Here is an 18383-nt window from a genome sequence, read left to right as displayed (position 1 = left end):
CTGCTCAGTGACCCCCTTCTCCAGCTTCTCCTTTTGGATGTGCAGGTCTGCAGCGCCCCTCGCACCGCTGTCAAGCTGAATTGCTATAACATATTTTGTGTTTCATAATACAGGGCTTTTGCTTCCCTAAACGAACCCTGACAGGAGAAGGGCAACCAAACTTAAACCAAAAGTGAAACCTTGGCTCACATAAATAACCCAGAAGCCAAGGGTGGGGGCCTCAAGCGTGGCTTGCTGCAGGGTCTGGGTCTCTACCCACCCCCACTACCAGTGACCGCATCCAGATGCCCCTCACCCTCGGCTCCCGGCCCAAGAGCCTCACTGTCGCGTCCAGCGCAACACGGGCAGTGAGGGTGTGAGAAGGGGCGGCTTTGGGTTAAGTTTTAAGAAAGAAACATACAGAGACTTAATGCAGTTAAATCTCAGAAGGCCAGGGGTCTCACAGTTCTGAAAGGCTGGAGCCCAGATTTGAGCCGACTGGAGGTTTTTATTGATAAGTATACAAGGGAGTAGCAGTGTTTTTGGCACGGTCTGTGGGACTCACTTATCACGTTATAGAAACAACCCAAACCAATTATGTTGACCTTCAAACAGCCGAAGCAGAAAGTCCTTGAGGTGAGGAATGCAACTCCTTTAAGGGACATACATCACATGTTGAAATTGTTTCACAGAGCCGAGCAGAGAGAGTTTAATCTTATCACTTTCAAGACTTTTCTCCCAATTAAGTGAGAGGGAAAAGTCAGAGCCAGCAGCCGCTTTTCCCAGACAGGGAGAAGGGGAGACAAGGCCCCTTCCCAAATCTTTCTGAGGCAGCACATTGGGGGTCTCCATGGGATTTGCCTGGCTTGAGTTGCCCCCCCCCCCGTGGGGGATCTTACTCGTCATTGGCTGCAAACCCTCTTTTGGAGACTAAATAGAGAGAAATACACAGTCCCAGAGATGCACAGTCTCACAGACTCTTCTTTCCTTAAGGAAAGACATGGGGGGACAGTCTGCCAGGCTGCTGTGTGACAACACCTCACGTCCAGTACAAAGAATGCTTTCTTCCAATGGCTCAGGTGCAAGTTTGGGTACTGGCCTGGCATGGGTCCCATGCCACCTTGAATCCATCGTTGTGGCTGTCTGCAAAATGCCCGATGGCCAGCCTGAGAAGGTAGGGGACCCAGAGGGACATCTGAGAAGAAGAGGAAAGTGCTGCCGCTGGGCCATGGTGGCTGTGGGACAGGTGACCACCAAACCCTTCCTTGAGTCCCCTGCTAAAACTGCTGTATTTCAGCAGAGGCGTCCCTCCTCCAGCAGAGGAGACCTCTGGGTCTCTGTTCCCAGAATTCCCATGTGGCTGGCGCCCCAGGGTTGTCATTGTGGCCCTGGCCACAATAGGATCGTCTCTGCTCTTTAAAAAAAAAAAAATAATGATTCAGCATCTCTAAAGACCTTGCTGACTGAGTCCAGTTGTGACGCAGCTGAACCACGAGCTTCGTTTCTGCCAATGCCAGGTGCCCAGACCAGCATGGCTCCCTGGACTCCTGAAGCAGCATTGGCTGCACGCACACCTATGGCAGCTCCTCCTTACTGGTCCTTTGAAGCCCCTGGGACCATAGGGGGATGGGAGGGGCTTCCTCATGTCAGATTGCCTGCAGGGGGCGCGGAGGTGGGGGTGGGATCCTGGGCCCCCTGCGTCTTTGGTGGGGGCAGCAAGGATCCAGGGAAGGGGCCTGCTGTCCCCAAAGCCCTAACTGCTTGGCCCTCAGCCAGGGCCACCACACAGCGCATCAGGACCCCAAGGCTCGGGAAGGTTTGGGCTGGACAGTGACAGAGCAGAGGGCCCTGCAGGAGGAGAGAAAACAAGCTGTGGGCCAGGATCTTCTTTCTGATGCCCAGTCATGCAGCTGCGGGCAGGGTCTTCATTCTTCTCAGGGCCTCCCCAGAGTAAGTGGTGAGGGAGGAAAGGGGGGGAGGGGAGAGCGAGGGCAAGTTCCTTAGTTCCCCTGAGCCACAGCTCCCTCACAAGTGCAGATGACATTTCCTGCCACATCAGGTCTTGAGAACAGCAAACAGACATGGGGAGCTTAGCATGGTCCCTGGGCTAGGAGGGCATGCGTGGTGACCTCCGAGGACCCTGAGGCTGATGCTGAGAAGTTGGGAAGGACAGACGGCAGACGTGTTTCAGATCTTCGGGCAAACCACGGGACATTCTCATAGGAGAGCAGAGCGGCCTGCATCTACTGATTTAACTCAGTATCCTGAGCGAGTGTGCAGGTGAGGGGGCGTTTCCAGCTCAGTCTGCATCACAGTCGCTATGGAAATGTGCCACCTGTTAGAGCAGACATGCAGCCAAGAGAGCGTCTGCAGTCTCCACTCTTGTGCAGCACCATCGCTCTTACTTACTTTTTACCGGCAGCGCTTTAGGATTAGACGGTTCTGGAATCAGATGACCTGTTGACTTCAGGGACGAAGAAAAACAACGGTGTCCCCAGGCATGACGCCCACATCTCTTGGTGCTCTCTCGAGACCAGGAGCCAGCCAACCACAGCCCACCAGCGAGACCCAACCGCTGCCTACTTTGTCAAGTTTTATTGGCACAAAGCCACATCCATCCACTAACATTTTGCCAATGGCTGCTTTCTGGCTGCAGTGGCAGAGTTGAGCAGTTGGGACAGAAACCATGGGCCTGTAAAACCTGAAATGTTTACCGCCCGGCCCGTACAGGAAAGTCTGCAGCCCCGCTGTAACTTTGGCATGCTGGCACCCCCCCCACCCCCGCACCCCCAGGCCACCCCTTCCCCAGGAGCCCACAGCCTTGCTGCTCTGGGTTAGTCATGGCCAGAATGTGTTGACGCCATGTGCTCAGACTGCCATCTTTCTCACAGATTGCGGTTTTCCTCTGGCTGCCAGAGCAATGGGCTTTATATCTTGGGCACGATGTCCATGCCGGGAAAAAGCCCTCTGCTGTGTATTGTCTATCTGAGCTGGAAACAAGCCTCCCTCAAGGCCAGAATGGGCTTCATTCCTGCTTTACAGTCAAATGCCATTTTATGGGAAGGACATTTCATAATTGCTCTTGCAATTGCATAATTGTCCTGGTAGACGGAACTGGGCCTTCTTGTGCAACAAGTGACACTTCTCTAGGAGGGGAGGGCCCCTCAGGGAGACATGGGCACAGATGCCTCTTCCAAAGCCTGTCTCCTGAACTCGTCACCTCAGACGGCATTCCCACGGGGACCTGGGATCACTGGGAACAAGCCAGCCCGCACCTGCACGTCGGTCAGCTCTGCCATTATTGCCGTCTGAGGAAACAGTACATGAGACGGCAGCCCGGGAAGGTGCACTGGACGAGGGTCTGAAGCAGCTGCTGACACTGGCGGGTCTTACCCCTCTCTGGGTTGTGGCCATAGCAAGCCCACTCCCACAGCGGGCACCCACCCGGCATGAGCTAGCTTTTGGGCTCTGAGAATGCAGCTGGGGATGGTGGAGGGCTGTGCCCCTGCAGTGTGTGGCCCAGCAGGCGACAGCTGTTGCGTCCTGTGACGCCCGCTGCTGCCCATCTTCAGTTCTGTGCTGCTGACTGCAGTGGGGCTGCCCTGACTTTGTGCCTCTCAAAGTGTTTGAATAAACGACTAAGTGCTGCCCTATAAAGCTGTGGCACCTTCCCCACAGCTGCCGGAGACCCACGGGTGGCAGGCTAGTGAGACCGGACATCCGCAGCCTGTGGACGCACAGCACAGCTGCGGCTTCTCTGAGGGCAGGTGGAGGCGAGGGGCTTTCCAGAGGACTACTCTGGACACGAGGTCAGTGCGCCCTGGGGAGGAAATGAGAGGGTGGCCGGTCGGTTAGGAGTCAGCTAGTAGCCCTTGGGCCAAATCCGAGAAGCCACAGGACACTCTTCACGTGCCTGGACTTGAGCAGGGCCCAGGAGTGGCGGTGGAGCGCTGTGAGCCTGCAGTGGGGAAGGAGAGGGCAGACGGCCTTTGTGGGGTGAGAGAACTGCGTGGACCTTTAGGGGAAGCCGGTCAGCTTTTCAGGAGTCAAGTCAGTTCTGCCAGTCCTCCTGAGAAGGGCAGTGCTGCCGGTAGTGGAGTCAGGGTAGCTGCAGGGGTCTTTCCGGGAGGTGGGGGAGGGGTCCTAAGCCCGGTGGCGGAGTGGCTCACCCAGCGCCAGGCCCATTTGGGTCTCATGCCCTGCTCTCTGGCAGCTCCTCCACTCCATTGCTCCCCTTCCCCGCGGGTTTCACCGAGAAATTCTCCACTAGCCCCTCAGGAGGCAAACACCGACATGAGTGCCGGTCTGGGGTTCTCTGGGGAGGCCTGGCTCCTGCCCGGCTCCTCCTCGGTTCTCTCCGCGGGCGCAGGACGCCACAGGCTGCGCTCTCCGGCTGCTTTCTGGCTGCGGTGACGCAGAGCGCGCTGCGGGCCACGCGGGCAGTGCGGGGGACGGCACGGGGCGCACGCTTTGCACGGGATGCAGGCAGCCCCGCAGGGCCAGGGCGGCCGTCCTGTGCAGCGGCGCGAGTGACACCGGCGCGGGGCGCTCTGAGCAGGTGCGCGCTCTGGCTGGGGGTGGACAACAGCGGAATGCTGCAGCGAGGTCGCAGGACCGGGTGCAGGGTGTGAGCGCGCGCGGGGTCGGTTCGGGCGCTGGGGTCCAAGGGCGCGGGCTCGTGTGCTTGCGCCACTGGATGGCAAGATGTAGGCTCTGGCTCGCTTGCGGGTGCAGGGTCGCAAGCAAGGGCGCTGCTGGGACTCGGGTGAATGCAGGCTCACGGGTCGGGATGTGGGCACAGGAGTGAGCACGCGTTGGGCTGCGGTGCAGTGGGTGGGGGAGGAGGCCAGGGCGCGGGACTGGGCGGGCGCTGCGACAGGGCAGGGCGGGGGCACCGTCTCTCCTGCCGCGCAGAGTCTCCACTGGGAGACATCAGACTTAGCAGACTCCGGCTCTTGCTCTGAACCCCACACAAAAATCAGGGCCCACTTCTGTCAGCTGCTACTTTCTTGGCTCCTGGTGTGTAGCTGTTTATAATCTGGAAGTGCCTTCACAGCCAGTTCAGAAGACACAGGGGACGGGAGCGGCAGGGGGCAGCAGGGAGCGGCTATCTGCTGACACAAGTAGAGGGTGCACGCCTGGCTGCTGTGTCCCCTGCCAGACCCGCATCTGGCTGCTGTGTCCTCTGCCAGACCTGCATCTAAAGTCCGTTGCTCTATTTCCTGGTGAGTGGGTGGGTTAGGAGGAACCCCTGTTTGTGAGCTCCCATGGTTATGGATCCCTGTGGCAGCCGTAAAAAGTTGTGCCCAGGAATTTCATTTGGTTTGGCCGTGGTGTCTTTTGCCAAGGGTGGGGATGGTTTACACCAGGGGTCGCGTCTTTCAGCCTGCCGTCCCTATAATGCAGGAACCTGGAAACAACAGAAGTTGGTTTCTCACAGTTACTGAGGCTGGAAGTCTGAGTTCAGGGTGCCAGCAGGGCAGGTGAAGGCCCCTTCTGTGTTTCAGACTTCTGCTTGTGACGTCACATGGCAGAGGTGGCAGGGAGCTCTCTGCGGTCTCCTTTATAAGGGCACGAATCCCAGTCATGAAGGGCCCATCCTCCTGACTTCTCTCCCAAAGGCCTCGCCTTCAAATACCATCACCTTGGGGGTTATGAATTCTAGGGGAACATATTCAGACCATACATTCTACTTCTGTCCCCCCCAAAATGCACATCCTTCTCGAATGCAAAGCACATGCACTCATCCTAACAACCCCCAGGGGCTTCACTCTCCCGGCATCCACTCTACAGTCTAAAGCCCGAGGCCACATTGAAATCAGACAGGGGTGGGACTCGGGCACATCCCTCCTGAGGCGACGCCTCTTCAGCTGGGAACCTGTGAGACCGGCCCAGCCACGTGCTTCCCAAATACAACATGGGACAAGCGTAGGACAGAATCCCCACTGCTCAGGGAGGCACTGGGAAGGAGGCAGGGGTCCTGGTCCCGGCAAGCCTGACACCTTAAGGCCCACCGGATGCTCCTCCCAGCTGGGATCGCATGCTGGACGCTCTGTGGGTCTGGGCTTGTCCACCCCCCACCACAGCTCTGCTAGGCGTTGCCCTCACAGTGGTCCTCTGCCCAGGTCATACTCCCGAGGCTCTGGGGGCCCCCATCCTTAAACATCTGGTTGCAGGGAGGCATGCCCCCAGGCTTGTGCACTGTACCCATAACAACGTGAGCTTTTTCCAACACCACCTTCAAGTTCTTCCAGCCTCTGCCCATCACCCAGGTCCAAAGCCACTTCCACATTTGTGGGGTTTGTCACAGCAGCACCCACTCCTGGTACCAGTGTTGTTTACCAAGGTGCCTTCATGGGAGGGCAGGTCTGGGGTCTGGGCATGAGCCTGGCCATGGGACAGGGGGAGGGAGGGAGCGAGGATGCAGAGGTGAGCGGCCTGCGTGTCACTGAGAGCATTTGCCTAAGGTCAGCGACCATGTGACTGAACCGCAAGTGCCTAGCACTGAGCTAAGCCAGGTAAGGGCTGGGTGGGTGCCTCACTCCTGACAGGTCCCCACCCCTCCCCAGAGCATAGCAACCCCATATTGAAGCAGGATGAATGGGCAAGGAAAGGCCTGTCCATGAGTGACCCTCGTGTGCTGGGAGGGGGCTCTGGATGGGACGTGAGACCCTGTGAGCCCCTTGCCCCAGGAGGCCCTCTTTCACACCTTCAGAGCCGCCTGGTGGGGGAGTGTGACTCCATGGATGACATCTTGGGGTGTCACTGTGGGGTGACATGTAGATGACATCTTGGGGTGACACTGTGGAGTGACTTGGGTGTGACATCATGACACGTGATGGCAGGCATCATGGCTCCAGGGCAGGCAGCAGGATTTGCACACGTTCATTTGTTTTTCTGGTTTGTAAATGAGGGTTTCGTCATGATGCTCAGGCGGCCTCAGTGATAGACACAGTGGCATCTGGGCTGGGGACACAGGATTTGAGAAAAGGGGTCCATGTAGGGACTTGTCTCATGGGTGCAGGGCTGTGCCACTCCCCGAAACCTACTTTGTGCTGAGAGGGGTCTTTTTGGAAAATGAAAGCAGTGCAGATGTGAGGAAGCATGGAGAGGGTGGTGGAGTGCGTGCCACGTGTGACTGGCCTCAATGGCCCCCAGCTCCTGGGTGCGGCGGCTGCAGGCTGAGTGGCAGGGGTGGGGATGGAGCTGCTTCTCTGGTCCTTCACAGTGGCTGAGGTGGTCACCGTTGAGAATGGTGCCTGGTGCCCGGGACTGTGGCTGTGCTTCCAGAAGGCCCGGGGCCCCAGCCAGGGGCAGAGCTCTGCAGACGGACGGACAGCGGGGCTGCACACAGGAACCTGCCTCATCCCCTCTGATCTGTTTCAGCCCCGACCCCCCTCCACGTGTTTCCGGAACTAGCCAGCCCGAGCAAAGCCTGTCCTGAGGGAGGCGGGAGACCGCCTGGAGCCCTTAGTCCTGATGAAAGCTGGCTCCAAGCAGGAGGAGGGCTTCGGGGTGCAGCCCAGGAGGGTGGCTGACCTGGGCCCGGCCCCCAACCTCTGGCGAAGCAGCAGCAGCCTGCACAAGAACAGGTCGCAGTACGTTGTCAACAGCTGTGAGAAGGTAGGCGTCTGGGGCAGCGGCTCAGCGGCAGATCCCCTGGCACCCTCATGGGGACCAGTGACCACAGGGAGGGGCGTTTCCTGCTGGGCAGGGAGTCCTGTCCTGGGGCTGCATCCCAGGAAGGCCCTGGAGGAGTGAGAACGGGAGAGAATGGTAGAGGCCATGTCTGCCCCCCCTGCCCCGCCCGTGGGTTCACAGTCACTTCCTGTTCTTGGTCCTGGGCCAGACTCATGGAAACCTGTCATCCCTGATCTTTGTGTAATCACTTCCCATCCTTTCTGACTGGGAAGGCCCTAGCACAGCCTAAGTCCTGGGCCAGCTTCCCAGAAGGCCCTGGACGCGGCTTTGTGGACCGGGCATGCCTGAATGTCACAGTCCCGTGTCAGGGGGCAGGAGCGTGTCTCAGCCCGCCATCCCACCAGGACCAAGGCAGGTGTCCAGACCCTTCTCTGCCGCCTTTTCACCACACCGAGTTGTTCCCAGGAAGGCAGTGTTGACATATAAACTGTGAAGTGTTGTGCACATTCAAACAGGGCCCAGAGGAAGCGATCCCACACATTGCCTCAAACTGTCCTGAATCCACACCTGAGCGCCCTCCACAAGGGGGCTGTGACCCTCAGCCTGCGTGGGCGGGCTCAGGTGTCCCTTCTCTGAAGAAAGCCCCTGGACGCGTCTAAGAGAGATGTGGGGTGTGCCGCGATGAGAACTGGATTTCATTGCCGAGGGACTCACAGTGCCTCTTTTACCCTCAGCAAGAAAATCTCAGCTCATGGATTCCTGAAAATATCAAGAAGAAAGAATGCATGTACTTCGTGGAAAGCTGCAAACTGTCTGATGCTGGGTAAGTGACCCTTTCCCTGTTCCCACGTGGAGTGCTGGTGAGAGCAAGATTGACCAGGGCCTCCGCCGGGATAGACCCCGAGTCTGCACAGGCCCGCGCTGCAGGGAGCATTCCATTTACCCCACGAGCTTGCCGTGGGGAGGAGTCTCAGCCACCCTGCTTTGCAGTTGCGGTGCGTGGTGTAGGTGCACAGCGGTGCTTGGAACCCACCCACTGGTTCAGGCTTCACGCAGCTGGCCTTGAGAGCAGCTTGTTTCCCCCTGGAACAGACTGTCGTGGGCCCCAGGACTGGGGGAGGAGGGCCCAGGGACGTCCGCAACCTGGACCCCTCAGTGAGGAGGGCCCCAAGTCGAGACAGGCCTGTCCTGCCCCAAGGCCCACCGCATCGCCTCTGCCTGTCCCCCCAGGAGCCTGTGGGACAGTGGGGCCGCCAAGGCCGCCTCCACGGGCAGTAGTGGCCACTGTGCCTCCAAGTGCTGAACCATCTTCTGGGGCTGCGGGCTCCCCAGTGGGGTGCCCATGAATTGGGGGAGCCTGCGGGCAGCTGTGGAGGAAAGCCACCCATTCCTGTTCCTGAGCTGTGAGCCTCAGTGGCGTCGCCAGTCGTTTTAAGTTTTTTGAGTATATTGGTTAATGATATTACATAAGTTTCAGGTGTACGGCGTTATAACATGACATTTGTATACTCTGTTGTGTGCTGACTGCCCGAAGTCCATTCTTCTGTCACCATCCATTTGACCCCCTTTACCCTCTTCGTCCGCCCCCCACCCCCTTCCTCTCTGGTAACTACTGTTCTGTTGTCTGTATCTGTGCATTTTGGGTTTGTTAGTTTTGTTTGTTAGTTTGTTGCATTTTGTTTTCTGTCTCACTATGAGTGAAGTCATACGGTTCTTGTCCTTTTCTGTCTGAATTTATTTCACTTAGCACGATACTCTCAGGATCCATCCATATTGTCACAGTTCATCTTTTTATGGTTGAGTCGTATCCTATTGTATATACGAAACATAGGTACTAAGCTTATGGACCTCAGTCTCACAGGAAAGTAAAAGAAAAAATAAATGAATGGGCACATCAAACTAAAAGGCGTCTGCACAGCAAAAGAAACCACCAACAAACAAAGAGGCCACCAACCAAATGGGAGAAGATACTTGCAAACGCACCTCTGATGAGGGGCTAACATCCAGAACATATAAAGAACGCGTACAGCTCAACAGCAAAAACAAACAAGCTGATTAAACAATGGGCAGAGGACCTGAACACTTTTCCAAGGCAGACACACAGATGGCCACTAGATGCTCAATGTCGCTAATCGTCAGGGAAATGCACTCAAAACCCCAATGAGATGTCACCTCACACCTGGCAGAATGGCATCATTGACAAGACAGACGTGGAGAAAAGGGACCGTCCTGCACTGTTGGTGCAACTGCAGGTTGGTGCAGCCACCGTGGAAAACAACATGGAGGGTCTTCAAGAAATTAAGAATAGAACAACTTTATGACCCAACAATGCTACTTTGTTGGTGTTCCTTGAAGACGAACAGACTGTAGATTTGTAGTTGCGTTTCTCTTCTAGTCACACTTTAGTTTGTGCTGTGCCAAAATGGGCCATGCTTTCCCTGACTTCTCCTTCCCCCCCTTCTTCCACCTCCCCCCCCCACTCCGGTTCAAGCCGTTGTTTCTCAGTCTAATTGTGTAGGACACAGCTCCCTGGCCCGTGCTGGTATTGTGAGCCTTGCGCTCCCCCGGCTGAGGCAGTGGGTCACTGGTCACCCGCTGGCTGCTCACAGCAGCTCATGGCAGCCCACGGAAGCTCACGGCCGTCTACGGCAGCACACAGCAGCCCGCAGGACTTCTTCTTGTCACCTGGGAAACGCCTGCTTATCCTTCAAAGCTATTGCAGACGCTACCTCTACCTCAAGTGGAGCTCTCCTTGACCGCTGCCCAGAGAGTGACCTCGCCCTCCTACCACACTCAGTGTAGTTCTCTTTTCTGAGCTGTGACCTCTGAGCAAGGAGAGTCACTTTATTGCTTCCTGTGCTGGACACGTAGTCAGCATCCAGCTCACATTTGCTGAATCCTAGGGGAGGAGGGACGCCCTCTGCGGGCAAGATAGAAGACTATTACAACAGGAATCAAGTGGGACCCCGAGAATGTCGCTCCTGGGGTCCTGTGAGACGCCCCAAGGGTTGTCCCTAAAAATGCCTTGTGCATGTGTGGGGGTTCACGCCTGGCTTGGCTCCTCTTCAGACGAGAGCCCTCATTTCCCACTGAGTGGTCCTAGGACAGACCCTTGAGTTAGAGGAAGTTGCCACCATGCTCCAGCTGACAGCCTCATGTCGGTAACCTTGAATATACTTCACGCATGATCAGAGTTTCAGTTCCACTGTGAGTTCTGACAATATGCTGAGTAGTTTGCATTGAGGTCTCCAGTCTTAGTTGTTTTCAAATAGACTTATAAAAATGGCCTCAGAGGAAACCTGGGACACACAAGCTTCCCATACAGGAATCACTGGTTTCAAAAACATTTTGAAGACCGTACTGAGGTTATCTGGTTTCTAGGGGCATTGAAACCCGACAGTTCTTTCCTCTAAACTCCGGACCGGTGGAGAAGTATGTGTGTGTGAGACAGAGAGAGCCTGTAGCAGCTCTGTCACGTCACAGGAAGGGACTGGATGGCGGAGAAGGTACTGCAGGAGCTCGCATTCCTCCCACGGGTGTTTGTGGAGGTGTTCCCGTTTATGCCCATGTAGGTCGCAGGTTCAGGAGCAAATTCTGTGTTTAATTTCTAGGTCAGTGGTTTCAGTACAGCTTCCTGCATTGTGTCAGGCTTGGGAACACCACATAGATTGAAGATCTAACCTCATCAGAGGGTGATGGTCCAGAGAGGAAGGAAAGCAGGCAGCTGTTGTAGGCTGACTGTTAGAAAAACAGAAGAGGAAATTTGAGGCAGCCTGGGGCCAAGACCAAGAACTGGGGCCCGCATCCTGGAGACCTCCCTCCCTGCCTTGGACCGTAAATTGAGGTGTTCCCTAAAGTCCCTGCAAGTCTGAGAGTGCCTGTGTCTGCCTGAGGGGCCGCAGGGGCCGGGTCTGTGCTCACAGCCCCGGGAACTGCTGCGTGAGCAGTGGAGACACATGTAGCAAAGGACCCACTTTGTGAGCGAGCGGGGAAAGGGCAGCTGAGGGGCCCAGGGGTACTTGGGTTTGGGGCAGGACGTGGCCTCTTAATCATTCTTGGTCCTCTGCATGGTTAATTTGCATCAACAAAATAATTGAGTAAATTATTTTCTATCTCCAGCCTTGTTTAACTTTCACGAATTTTGCAGGGCTGGGGAGCTGGGGCTAGGGGATGTGTTTTTTTCATCATTTAACGGTTGAGAAACTGAGTTTCAGATGCACCTAAGATCACCCACTTGGAAAGTAGCAGGAAACCTGTTTTCTTTCCCCGATATCGTCTGGCTCCCGTTTTATCTGGTTTTAGACTTTTTTTGGTCTTCTAGGTAGGTCATTTATTGCTAAAAAAAAGTAGGAATCTAAAGAATTCTTAGATTTCCAGTTAAACAAGGTGTGATTGGCGTGGCTGGGCAGAGTGCCTCCTTACTGCCCCCACGTGGCCTCCAGTGGCACGGTGGCCGGTGCCTGTCATGCCGGGTGGGGGTGCGAGACCTGACTCTCCACTGGCCTCTGACACCCGCAGTGGGGAGCAGGACAGGCACTTGGGTGCCTGTGGTGACCGAGGGGTCTTTGCAGGAAGGTGATATGCGAGTGTGGCTACACACGCGAGCAGCACCGGGAGGAGGCCATCAGGCCCCGTGCCTCCCAGGATGAGTGGGACCCGAAAAAGCACATCCAGGAGGTGCCCACGGACGCCTTTGGCAACATTGTTTTCACGGGCCTGGGCCAGAAGGTGGGAAAGGTGGGTTTTCATCGCCCCGTCGCTTAGTGTGGACCAGAGCCCACGAGTGGTGACCCACGGTGGCGGGACTTCCTGAGGGGATGGGAGGCTGGCTGTAACCTGGGGGCACAGAGCCCCCTTCAGCCTAAAGGGTGGGGCGGGCAGGGCTCCACGGGGCTGGCAGGAGACACTCGTGCCCGTGTCCTCGCATACTGCAGGGCGGGGCGGGGCTGATGGCGTTTTGTCAGGGCCAGGGAAGGAGCCAGGGAACACACAGGACACAGGCACAGGTGCTGCAGGAATGGCAGTGAGGTGGTGGGAAGGGGTTTGGGGCCAGCGCGGAGGCTGGTGACCAAGGGGAGAGCCATGCCGGGTAGCCAGGCAGTGCGGGGTGGGGTCCCAGCAGGGCCTCTGAGCTCAGCATCACCACGCAGATTCTCAGGCCTCACCCAGACCTGCTGAATGGGGGCCCCGCCCCCGGCATTTGAACCAGGCTTCGGGAGGATCTGTCACAGCCCTTTGGCACCGCCTCTGAATGGAGTCTGGTGGAGCCACGTCTTTCTGTGCTGGGCTTCTGGAACCCCCACTCCTCTTACCAGCTGGGTGTGGCCTTTCCCCCGACTCCTCTGAGTCCCTGAGGAGGTGGAACGAGGAGGGTCCTGGGGATGCTGGCCCCAGAGCCACCTGCATCAGTGCCGTCACGTGTCAGGTGCTGTCCAGGCCGTCTGAGCTGCTCGCAGGGCGATTCTATGCCGGCTGGGTCTCTCTCCTGAGACGAGGGGTCCCCAAGGAGTTTGGGGGGGTGTCTTCTGTAACACGAAAGAGGCTCAGAGGGCAGTGTCTGGACCAGAGGCTGAGGACGACTGCCCCCGTGTGACGGCCAGAGTGGGGGGACCCAGGATGGGGACCCAAGAGGGAGGCGGCACTGGGTGAAGGAGACAAGGAAGGAGTGCAGTGCCACAGCAGAGGAGACAATGGCAGCGCAGCCCTTACGGCGAGACTGGGAGCAGACGGGGGCGTCAGGCTGGGCTGCTCCTGAAGTGGAGCGGGCGAGCGGGCAGTGCTGTGGCTGGGAGCTAGGCCGGGGTGTGAGGAAGAGGGGCTGTCTCCGGCCTTCCCCTCCCTCTTCTCTTTATCCACATCCTGCCTGGGCACTGTCACCTGTACTCCGTGCACCTAGACCCAGGGTGTCCTGTGAGGCATCGCCCCGCCCGGCTGGGTGGGGTTCTGGGGGCCGTCTGGGCTGCCCTGACACGGGGGCTCCTCTGCTGTCCCCTGACTCCCTTGCAGTATGTCCGGGTCTCCCAGGACACCCCCTCCAGCGTGATCTACCAGCTCATGATCCAGCACTGGGGCCTGGACGTCCCCAGCCTCCTCATCTCAGTCACGGGCGGGGCCAAGGACTTTAACATGAAGCCCCAGCTGAAGAGCATCTTCCGCAGAGGCCTGATCAAGGTGGCCCAGACCACAGGTGTGTCGCGGGGGAGGGTCCAGGTGGCCCAGACCACAGGTGTGTCAGGGGTGGGCGAGGGACACGAGGCCCAGGTCACCGGGACCTGGGAGCAATGTGCAGGCTGCGTAGGAAGCACTGGGCGAGTGGGTCCCTGTGAGGCAGAGTTGGAATGTTATGACTGGTTGGCCTCGAGGCCACCCTCAGCCGAGCAGAGAAGCATCTGGTCAGACTCCCCAACCTTGCCTGCCCGAAGCGCCTTCTTCCACGTCCTACTGCTGCCACTGGGCTGCTCATGGCCCGTAGACCCTGTCCCTACGCCTCCTTGCTCAGGTGGGCTCCTGGGCTCCTGCAGCTGCAACAGGAAGACAGTCAGGTGTGGCTTCCTGCAAAAACCTGTGTGTGACAGTTGACCGTGGGATTGGAAGCTCCTGAGTGGTGGCCCTGTGGAAACGGGCCTGAGCGGCACAGGCTCCTGGGCCCCGGGTGGCAGGCGTGCGCGTGGCGGGGGTCATACCGGCTCTGTGCGCTTCAGCTCTCTGCCCATCCCCCCAGGAGCTTGGATTATCACCGGGGGGACCCACACCGGCGTAATGAAGCAGGTGGGCGAGGCTGTGCATAACTTCAGCCTGAGCAGCAGCTACAACAAAGGTGAGGTTGTCACCATTGGCATCGCCACGTGGGGCACCGTGCACAACCGCGACGGCCTGGTCCACCCCACGGTGAGTGCGTGGCCCGAGCCGGGCAGGGGGCGGGCTCAGAGCAGGTGGCATGTGGGGTCTTACGGGGACGGCAGTGGGCACCAGGGTCAGTGCAGAACAGAGGGAAGGGGCTGGACAGGGACGCAGCAGAGCTGGGCTCAGGTCCCCACGCCGCAGGTCCTGGTGACCCAGGACACGTAGCTAACTTGTCTGGACTCTGGTTTCCTACCTCCCAATGACAGCTTGGGTCCACATAAGAGTTGGCTGGGAGACTCCACTGGCCATCCTAACAGCCACACAGGTGAGAAATGGACTTGACAGAAGGAACTGGCGTGGCCGAGATTCCCCAGCGACGAGCATCTGGGTTACATTGAACCCAGACTGTCTGCTCGCAAAACCTGACCTTTCACCCTTAAATCCCTGCACTGAAAGGTCCCCCCAGCCTGTGGACAGCCCTCACCGGCATGAGCTGTGTAAGGCTGGAGACAGAGCAGTCCTGTTCCCCTTTCACTGGGGTAACAGGGGAAGCCACTGCTTGATGTGGAGACTGGAGCTAGAAAAAATCGTTTGATCCGCTGAATCAGAGTTTTCAAGGATTCAGCAGATTTGGCATAATGAGCGCACGTCCACTTAGATCCCAGAGTCAGGAGAGTTTGAGGGACTCACTAGGGGTGCTGAGGGGGATTTCTCGTAGCTGCGCCATGAGTGGGGAAGTGTGGGGGCAGCCCTTCCCCTCCTGGGCAGCAGCAGCCTGTGCCCATGTCCTGGGGATGGTGACCCCTCTCGTCAGTCCCAGATGCTGGTGACGTGGCCAGCCTGCCAGCTGCCTTTGTCTTCCTTTTGTGCTGGACGCAGACGTGCTTAGCTGGAAGGACAGCTCATTCCACAGAGTGGAAATGTGAGGCCAGGAAAGACGGGCTGACCTCCAAGACCACTCTTTAATTTTCTCTCCATTTCGAATTCAGAAGACTTCCGGTGACAGCCACCTACGTGGACAACACGGGTTGTGTGTGCTGGTCCAGCAGCCACCTTCCTGGGTCTGAGTCCTGGGTACTGTGAAAATAACCACACACCGGGTGGCTTAAAGTGACAGAAACTTACTGTTTCACTGTTCTGGGGCCAGAACTCCGAGCACAATGTCACTTGGCCAAAATCAAGATGGTGGCAGGGCCGTGCGTCCTGCAGAGGCTGTAAGGAAAAGCGGTCCTGCCTCTTCCAGGTTGTGGCAGGGCCGTGCGTCCTGCAGAGGCTGTAGGGAAAAGCAGTCCTGCCTCTTCCAGCTCATGGCAGGGCTGTGCGTCCTGCAGAGGCTGTAGGGAGCAGCCATCTGCTTCTTCCAGCTCGTGGCTGCTGCTGGCAGCCTTGGCTTGTGGCCGTGTCACCCCAGTCTCTGCCTCCTGGTCACATGGCCTCTCTTCTGCAGTCAAATCTCCCTGTTCCTCTCTCTCTTAAGGACTGTTGTGGCGGCATTTAGGACCCAGCTGGACAGTGCAGGGTAATCTTCCCATATTAAGATCCTTAACTTCGCTGCATGTGCAAAGACCCTTTTTCCAGAATAGTTACATTCACAGGTTTCAGGGATTGGGACCTGATGTCTCCAGGGGTCACTTCGCAGCCTCGAGGCCCCCATTCCCAGCATTCACGATGCAGAACTTCCCATCTGTGTGTCCGACTCCTCTGTGGCCACTGTCCCCAGGGCGGCTTCCCTGCCGAGTACATCATGGACGAGGAAGGCCAAGGGCACCTGACCTGCCTGGACAGCAACCACTCCCACTTCATCCTGGTGGACGACGGCACCCACGGCCGCTATGGGGTGGAGATCCCGCTAAGGACCAGGCTGGAGAAGTTCATCTCGGAGCAGACAAAGGAAGGAGGGGGTGAGGGAGCGCGCTTTGCGGGCAGGGGGACCGGGCCGGCCACGGGATGGGGGTGCAGCTGGCCGTGGCCAGGATGCGCCACAGGCATGGGTGGTGCCTGGTGCACGGTCAGAACAAGTGGATTTCCTTACATCTGTTCGGTGGGGGGTCGTCTCATACCCCGTGTAAGTAGCGAGGGAGTCAGGGCACGCCCCTGCTTTTCTGCTCAGTCTCAGGTCAGAGACCATCTTGTAGTCACGTAACCAATGGGTCAGAGATAAGAACGTGGGCCATGGGGGCCTGTCATCTCTGCCCTGGTGGGTGGGACGGGATGGGTTCTGGGGCAGTGGGGTCAAGTACACAGGCTGTGCACATGCTGTGAGGAAGGGTGAGGGAGGGCCTGAGATGAGGGAGGGTCCAGCTCTGTGCCGGGTTGGTCGGGCATCGCGAGAGCAGAGGTTTAAGCTCCGCGGCACATGGAACATCGGAGTACCCTGCAGGGCTGAGTGGGCGGGAACTTGCCTTTCTATTCCCAGGAGACACTGACTTGCTGGCCTGGGGACCACACTTTGAACACCCTGCTTTGACTGAGAACTTGGGTGGAGTGTTGGGGTGTGCGAGTCTGTGGGCACAGGGAGACCGTGTTGGCACTTGGGGAGAAAGTTTGCTGCCCGGGGAAAGACATTTCTGACATCTTCACAAGACGCCTGGCTCAGGGCAGGGGCTGAACGTCCGACGTAGGCCTGAGGTTCCTGCTGTGCTCCCATGCCCACCAGGTGCCTTATGCCCACCTGGTCGACGTGTCCCAGAGCCAGACCTGAGACACCAGGAACAGCTGCAGACAGAAGCCAGCAGGTCGCTGTGGCCTGTGGTGACCGGCTGGGGCCCTGGCCTTGCCTGCTGCCCACAGTGCACACCTTCCCCTCCCACCCAGAAAGGGAGCAGCATGGCGAGCGGGTGTGGGGAGAGGAGACGGCACAGGGCTCTCCACTGTGTGCTCACTTATGTGGAACAAGCAGGTCACCTGCCCCCAGAGCCTTTAATAGCTGCTTAGCACCTGTGATGCCCTCCCAACTGGTGCTTCCACCTGATTCGTGATTAGGTGGGAGCTGGCGGGCAGGGCGGTCTCTGCGGGTGGAGCATTCTGAGCCCCCGCGCCCCCCAATTTGGGTCTCACTGCTTCGTCCTAGGCGTGGCCATCAAGATCCCCATTGTCTGTGTGGTGCTGGAGGGGGGCCCCGGCACACTGCAGGTGAGTACTGGCCGTGTGGGCCGGGCCCCTGGGGTTCGAGTCCTGCTGTAGGTGGGACAATTGGCCCAGAGCGCTGTTCCCAGCATCCCAGTGGGTCACTGGCAAGGGAGGGCAAGGAGCTTGACCCCCATGAGGTGGAGCAAAGGTGGTCCACCATGTGGCAGGGCCCTCTCCAGGTGGGGGAAGGGCGCCCTGGCCAGTAAGTGGGGCTCCAGAGGGTCTGTGGCAAGGATGGACCGATGGCCCCCTGCTTCCAGGACTGGGGGATTTCTATAAACCTGCACCCAGACTCCCCGAAAGCAAAAGCCCTTGGCCTGCCCAGCCCCGTGGGACCAGCAGCGGTCTATAGGCTGGTGCCCTCCTTCAGTGGCCTTGACCTGTATTCAGACCTGCCCCACCGTGTGCGGTCACTGTTCATGGTCTCTGTGCTATAGGACAGTATATGATGTGGCAGCCTGCAGATTTGCGGGGAGAGCATAGAAAATGTCGTTTATGTTGACTAATCCTAGGAGTTTAACATGGAGCTCTGGGGGTCTCCTGGGGGACGGGAACACAGCTGGTCCCCACTTGGTCCCCTAGCAGAATCCTCCTCGCGGTTGTCTCACAGATGGCACCCACACTGCGTCCTGACACACAGGCATCCTTCTGCTGGGGTTAGGGGCCCTTCCTGAAGTTGAGCTCACCTTGGGTCCCCGGGGATCTCCCTTTGTCATCCTGGTCTCACCCTGGGCCCCAACAAGGGAGCAGGACCCCAGCCCAGGCAATGCCTTGTCTTTCTGGAGACGCTC

The 18383-nt window shown here is 58.0% G+C and overlaps 1 protein-coding gene across 3 annotated transcripts in view; it reads left to right on the top strand.

Moving 5' to 3' along the window:
* The first annotated feature begins 3648 nt into the window (after positions 1 to 3648).
* The window catches only part of TRPM2 (transient receptor potential cation channel subfamily M member 2), a 46210-nt gene continuing 31475 nt past the window's right edge, over positions 3649 to 18383 (top strand). The window contains exons 1-8 of one of the 3 annotated variants that reach the window (XM_019745725.3): positions 3649 to 3788; positions 7366 to 7602; positions 8355 to 8443; positions 12192 to 12357; positions 13627 to 13807; positions 14342 to 14508; positions 16184 to 16364; positions 17534 to 17595. In XM_019745725.3, coding sequence (XP_019601284.3) covers positions 7459 to 7602; positions 8355 to 8443; positions 12192 to 12357; positions 13627 to 13807; positions 14342 to 14508; positions 16184 to 16364; positions 17534 to 17595 — 990 coding nt within the window. In that variant the 5' untranslated portion in view covers positions 3649 to 3788; positions 7366 to 7458. Of the gene's footprint in view, positions 3789 to 3836; positions 3976 to 4403; positions 4538 to 7365; positions 7603 to 8354; positions 8444 to 12191; positions 12358 to 13626; positions 13808 to 14341; positions 14509 to 16183; positions 16365 to 17533; positions 17596 to 18383 lie in introns of those variants that run through there. The other 2 variants (XM_019745731.3, XM_019745729.3) reach the window with 2 other exon arrangements.

Source organism: Rhinolophus sinicus, chromosome 17 (genome assembly GCF_057876585.1).
Source record: "Rhinolophus sinicus isolate RSI-liver-muscle chromosome 17, RSI-T2T, whole genome shotgun sequence".
NCBI classification, from domain to species: domain Eukaryota; kingdom Metazoa; phylum Chordata; class Mammalia; order Chiroptera; family Rhinolophidae; genus Rhinolophus; species Rhinolophus sinicus.
Note: the sequence above shows the minus strand (reverse complement) of the source record. Positions and strands in the feature narration are given on the sequence as shown.